We start from the raw sequence: 6,761 nt of genomic DNA on the forward strand, positions 1-6,761 counted from the left end.
AAAAAAAAAAAAAAAACTGGTTAAAGATTTTTCTTATTTTGGACATATATTATAGATATTTTATCATATTAAATACCTTTGTCTCTGGGTGCCTGACCAAAAGAGATGCGTGCAGACCAGTTTTGGCCATTTCTGCACATTTACACCATCCTCTGTAATACAATACCTCAAACTCAACAAGGACAGAAGCCATTTTGTTGTAGCTTCGAATTATCTTTTTCATTTCTTGTCCCTATAGAAGTAAAATAGATCATATGCATTATACAATTTTATGTATTTTATTTGTATTTTAGGTGCATGCAACATTTGTACTTAAACAAGCAAAATGAAAAAGCAGAATACATTTTAATAGCCAAGAGGGAATTATTACCCACCTAATACTAATTCAATACTGGGTTGTTAGCCTATACAGCACCCTGCTTGATGATTTAAATCCTGCTCCCAGTTCCTTCCTCATTATTCACAGTTACTAACCCAGTACCCATTTTATTTAGCCTGGTGTAAATGTTTCTTATTCTGCATAGAAATATCACTACAAAATATCTATTATTTGAATATGGCCTATGTCTGCTTGCTAAAACATATAACTGTAAATGATGGGGCCCCATAGCAACATCATTACACGGCCCTTTAAATCTACAACACCCAACTTCAGGGTGATTTCATTACTAAGACACTCTAAAGTGGAACATACACATTGCAATCTGACTGTACAACCTCATTTAGATCTACCAAGTAATTCAAGGGCCTTCCTGACTGGATATTAACTTAAATGCACTGCTTAGGTACGCACTGACATTACATGAACCTGGTTAATCTAAAGGAGGCTTTAAAAAGAGAGATTGTAATGTGTCAGGCCAGTTTAAGACAGTAAGTGATGCTGTTTCAAACAGCATGCTATCCTATCAAACTTTTTACCAAATTCTGTTGTTGCCCGGCTAATATTAACAAGACAGACAGACTCTCCGTGTGCTATACATGCCTTGTTGTCAACTACAAGCATAATGGGCGCATCTTGTAGTTGTGAGCAAAAGATCATGAAAAATTGCAGCAGAAGAGGTAGCAAAATATCTTTGTCCCTGGTTGGAACTAAAGCATCTATGATCCAAAATGTAGAGAACTGAATTTATGTAACAAGCAGAATAGTCTAAGGCCCCATTCACACGTAGCGATTTATCGCGCGATTTCCGCCGCGATATCGCGCATTTTTGCCGCGCGATATCGAGAGAAGTCGCCGGCTAATGATATTCAATGGAGCTGTCTTAGCTCCATGCCCTGCGTCGCGGTCGCAAGTCGCTTCGACAGGACCCTTTTTGCGGCGGATTTTGCACGATTTTGCTTTTTTCTAATGAAGCCCGAAGGAGAAGGTTGCGCTACTGTCGCTGGATCGTCACTGGAACGTCGCCCCGAAAGTGGCGCTATCCCAGCCGCTGCAAAAGGTATGTCGCTACGTGTGAATGGGGCCTAAAGGTTCTATGCACTACTTTTTAGCTCTCACTGCTAAAAATATCAGTTTTTATGACAATTACCGACCATTACAACTTAGTACATTGAGCCTCTAGGCAACGTCTTATTGATGGTTAAAGTGTTATTAAACCCACAGCCACCATTTTATATGTGTAATAAAGTAATATAACACTATAAGCAACTGTATGTTGAATAGATAAAAATACTATTTTCAAATATCTAATTTTCTTCTTTATATATGATCATGTGACATCTATTCACTTGCTCAGCACTTTGCAAGCAGGAAAGCTTAGATGCATCCTCAGACATCACTGCAGGAGGTTTTTTGGTTTTTCCATGGCAGCCCAGCACCGATTGGTGCTGTTGCGTTCCCATTAATGAAAAAAAAAATACATTCCAAGTCACATGTGGGGTGGCTCGAGGAGGAAGAAGGAGAAATTGAAGGGTTCTCAAAAGGCAACTGGCGGAACATGCACAATGGGAAAGGCAATGCAAAATCCAGAGGACTGGCTGCTATTCAATTGCCACTAGCGAAGGAAGGTCCAAAGAAAGAGCAGGATCTACCAGGTATTTTACAAAATGTGAAGAAATGCCAGATGGAAAGCTTCAGTACACAGGTCGAGGAAATAATGGTAAATAAATAAGCCCACAGATTTTATGGGGTTTAATAACACTTTAAATATCCCTAATGTGGCTTCAATTTTGGACAGGAAATTGCAGCAAAACCCATATTTTCATGTAGCCAACTTTTTTTTCCTTAATTCATCTAGATAAATTCCAAGATAATTAAATACCAGGTTTGCTGATTTCCAAAGATACAAACCCAACCTAACCAGAACTAGGGCAACTTAGGTCTTTTAACGTGATTTTATTTCGGCTTACACAACAAAGTTATGCATTATGTTATACTGTAAATAGAGTAAAGTTCTACTGTGACATTCACTGTGAATGTATTGATTTACCAATAAAAAGTATACAGACCTGCAAAAGTTCCATTTTTGTTTTAAGAAATCTCATTGGTTGGTCAATTTTCCTGCACAGTTGTCGCGCCCACATGATTTTCCCTGTTATCTGTAAACATCAAGATAAAAGATATACAGATTTCCATCTTCCAAATCCACATGCAACAATGATTAAAGGTAGCATGATACTACATTTTAAACTTGCATTTAGCAGTGTAAATTATTAAATATTTGTACATTACTTATGCATTGTATTTACTCACCGGGGGCACATTTCGAGGTGTTGGAGGACTGTCTTTATGTTTCTGGTAAAGTTTTCGCACCATATCCAAGTCTCGACTGTATCTCTGCAGAACTACCATATATTTTTCCCCAAAGTCAAGATGGTTCTTTCCAATTCGCTCAAATTTAAGCAGCAGATTTACCATCTGCTCAGTCTAATTAGAAGCAGAACAAATTATCATTTAATTTGAAAAGCTTGTAAGTTTTTGATTATTTCTAGATATCATTCAAAAACAAAACACAAGAAATGTTAAAATGCTCTGTGATCACTTAGGTGTAAATTAAGCACTGGAATCAAACGGTTATTTTGTTAACATATGTAGGATCTGACTTATGTGTTGTGTCAGTCAAACACAGGCAAGATGGAAGGTAAAAGTACTTGGAAAGAAAATCTGGAATGAAAGGAATATGGAGTAATATTTTCATGTTTGCCACATGTCTACAAAACAAACCTAGCCATGTGGTAGAAATATGTATTTATTTAAAACAGTAAATCCATCACTAACTCCACTTTTAAAGATGCCCAAGACTGGGAACAGGTATGCCATTTTTAAACTAAAAGGGTTCTACCTAATATTTAGTGCCTCAGACAAATTTCAAACTCTGTTGGGTCACAGGCCATCTCCCCCTTCCTAGACAGGGTAGGTTGTTTTCTTCATTTATTCTTGGTTTTAGGCTGAAGTAGGGTATAGGTGAAGACCGAGGTGGTCTGCGGTTACTGAAGCATAATCAGACTTAACTCTTTACAAGTGACTCTCACTGCCACAAACCCTTTCCCATTCCTCCCCCTTCCCTTACTGTTCGCTGGTCTCTTCCCCCTATGTTTTCTACTTACTTAATTGTTTTCAACTTAATGTTGTACCATTCAGACAATTTGCAAGCCTCAAATCACCAAAACCTGACTTTGTAACCTCTATAATTTTGCCTCCTGCTGTTCCACTAAGGTCTGTTTGGTATTGTTTTTTTAGTGAAATTGTATCATAGTTGTATGGAATGGAAACCTTTAATAAAAACCCTTTAAGCTAAAAGGGTGCTACCAATGAAACAGAAATCAGGTCCAAATATCTAACTCTACAGGCGCCAGCTTGTTAAATAATGTTGGCATTATTGTGTTAACTATGGTACACTAACAATAGTAAACAACTACGAACAGATATCAACCCAGCTAAATCATGAAAGTCAATTTCATGGCAATTGCATAGCATTCAAAACACAGTGAAATCATGTGCAGAACATATCATGTGCAATGTATGTGCAAAATTCTTTGGCATTATTCCTTATGTCTGTTTTGTGACCAAAGCAACAGTTTTAGTCTTGCGTGATTATGTGGCTATATAGCTAATGCCCTACTATTTTCACTGTTTTTAAACACATGTAAATATGTTCAGTTACTAGTATTTACACAAACTTCATATAGGAAATAAATCTATCTCTAAATTGCATTAGAAACAGAAGAAGCCACAGATTAGCAATAACAAACAATGAGATTTGATAAATGTGCTGTATGTGATTATAGAGTTTTTCTTTTTTTATGTGTACACTAATAAAATTAATAAACTTACAGACAAAGGTTTTTCAAACCAAGAATCCACAAATGCTTGAAGTGATTGGTAAAGACCTTCTATTTGATTCTTGAATTCCACATAGTCTTTATCAAACTGAAATTAAAAGCAAACATAAAAATGTCATCTTATACAGACCGTGTAAATATGTAACGTTTTATAGAATTTCACTGATATTCCCAATATCAAACGGAAGATCTCCTGCTATAGAATCAAACATTTAAACCTATGGGTAAGGGAGCTGGGTGTTTGATGTCTTCTTATATCTTCCATTGAATCCTCCAAAATATGGCATAGGAGTAAAAATATTACACAGTAAATTGATAGTGCTTCCCCACTTTGTACATAAATAAAATACGTGTTGATTGTGTGCACACTTCAGTTTATAAATAGATGAGAAGTGCAATTTAGTAGCAGAAGGCTACTACTAGTTATCTCTTACTATATTATTGATCTAACTAGGCCTGTGGGCCCAACCTGAGTTTCGCTATAAGAAATAGTTTTACATACTTCTTGCTTACGGTGATCCAGGACATCATACGTCTTTGATTTGGTGTTGCTAACAATTGTTTGGTAGCGAATATTGATTTTTTCAATTCCTTCAATTCGGATATTCTGAAGATCGGATAGACTTTCCAAAACATTGCTCAAGTCTGATATCTTCTCAAGCCGCTTACAAAATGTGTCCAGTTTCCCAAATATATAATTTTCACTGAGAATACAATAGTATGGAAAGAAAAGGAGAAAATGTATAGGCACATTAAAATGTAATTTTATGCAATTAGGAGTTTAATAGCATTTTCAGTCTTAAAATTGGATTATTGAAATCCCATTGATTTAATACCTTTTTCTTTTGTGAATATATAAATCATTTTTACATTTAATTTACCAGGCGTTAAAATGTCTTCCTTTTTGAAGAGTATGGGCAAAAAAAGCCCACCAAGGCTACAGTAACGATTATGCTACTAAAATAGTCAGTTCACAATTTGTTCTAAAAGCACCAGAAGTATAAACCAGGTAGAGAAAATCCTTGTAATTTATGAACTTATGTTGACTCTCAAAAAAATGTAAATCCTATCAGTTCCAGTTGCATGTGTCAGACTTGGAGAACATTGGAGGCAACTGAGAAAAACATTTTCGTCAGAATAACAAATTGTAGTGATTATATTAATTTACTTAAAGAAGAACTCTGGAAATTGAACAAACTTACCCCTGCAGTGGGGCTAGCCCCACACTGAAAAAGATTAAGTGCTCATTTTGTCTAGGGGGCTCACATAAAGCAGATGTACTCACCTGATGATCCATCCCCCCAGTGGTCAGCACTCGCCTCTATTCCACTCTGTTCCAGCTGTGGAACATCCTCGCGTCTAATTTAAGTCACTGGACCTTTAGTCAATTGGCCAGTAGTTCCCTGAGGCTGTCCCTGTTCTCAATAATGCAAAACTGTGCTGCTGCAGGCCAATTTCTATTAAACATTCATTAAGAATGAAGAGGCCAGAGATGATACAGCAGTGCAAAATTGACCAGCAGCAGGACATGTTTAGTGAGAGCAAAATGGATGAAATATTTTAGAGAAAATTAGCACATGCAGATGTTTCTGAGTGAGAATTTAGAGGCTGCGGATTACACATAAGTGTAAAATTGGTCAGCAGTCAGCGGTCAGCAGCAGCACAATAAATAACGAGGCTAGGTCCAAATTTACTAGAGACATACAGCACAGTCTGGAGCTTTATTGCAAGAATTAAGGTACTCCAGATAATAAAGTTGTGTTATATTGGACAACAGCAAGGCAGTTTTAATCAGGGACCCTAAGCCTAACAGGTGTATGCCTAACTTTTACTTTATCTATGGGGTTGGGGGGGAGGGTGAATGTTCGTGATGTAATGTGAGGTGGTTTAGGTGCACACTTTCTTTTAAACAATGCAGTGAAATACCACACGCTCCCCCCGAAACCCCCCATTTTATTTAAAAAGGAGCCTTGAAGAAAAAAAAAAAAAGAAGATTTCTATTGACCAGACAGCAACATAAAGTGCCTGCTGACTAAATCAACCACATAATAAATTGAAAGATTGATTGCTTTAAGAAATATCAATCATTAGACATGTGCACAGCATAATAATTTGTTTCGGACGAAATGAAGGAATAGTGGAAAACCTTTTCATTTGTTTGATGAAAGCACACATTTAAAAAACAGAACACGCAGTGGCCATATTGGCCACCGGCCCATTCTGCGGGCTACCATCTTGGAGGCGGGGCGTATGATGTCACATGACGCCAGCGTCGGGAGACATCATACTCATGTATGGACGCCGCCATCTTGGACGCAGCGGTGCCCATACAAAACAAATTGATATATGCAGTAATATAGTTTTTTATATATATATGGGCAAATAATAATTTGTTATTTCAGATTTATGTTTTCCCTACATCACCTTGTAATACATTGACACTGATAGGCAACCATCCCCCCCCCCCCCCCCCCCTCCTT

General features: G+C 37.1%; 1 protein-coding gene across 1 annotated transcript in view; it reads right to left on the minus strand.

The window, feature by feature from the left end:
• Nucleotides 1-6,761, minus strand: part of LOC108788892 (dynein heavy chain 5, axonemal-like) — a 237,649-nt gene that overhangs the window by 213,254 nt on the left and 17,634 nt on the right. Inside the window, exons 14-18 of the mRNA XM_018558793.1 lie at nucleotides 4,784-4,985; nucleotides 4,274-4,369; nucleotides 2,693-2,866; nucleotides 2,449-2,538; nucleotides 77-232 (exon numbers count right to left, since the gene is read on the minus strand). Of these exons, the coding sequence (XP_018414295.1) occupies nucleotides 77-232; nucleotides 2,449-2,538; nucleotides 2,693-2,866; nucleotides 4,274-4,369; nucleotides 4,784-4,985 (718 nt within the window). The remainder of the gene's footprint in view (nucleotides 1-76; nucleotides 233-2,448; nucleotides 2,539-2,692; nucleotides 2,867-4,273; nucleotides 4,370-4,783; nucleotides 4,986-6,761) is intronic.

Source organism: Nanorana parkeri, unplaced genomic scaffold (assembly GCF_000935625.1).
Source record: "Nanorana parkeri isolate BGI_ZX_2015 unplaced genomic scaffold, ASM93562v1 scaffold359, whole genome shotgun sequence".
NCBI classification, from domain to species: domain Eukaryota; kingdom Metazoa; phylum Chordata; class Amphibia; order Anura; family Dicroglossidae; genus Nanorana; species Nanorana parkeri.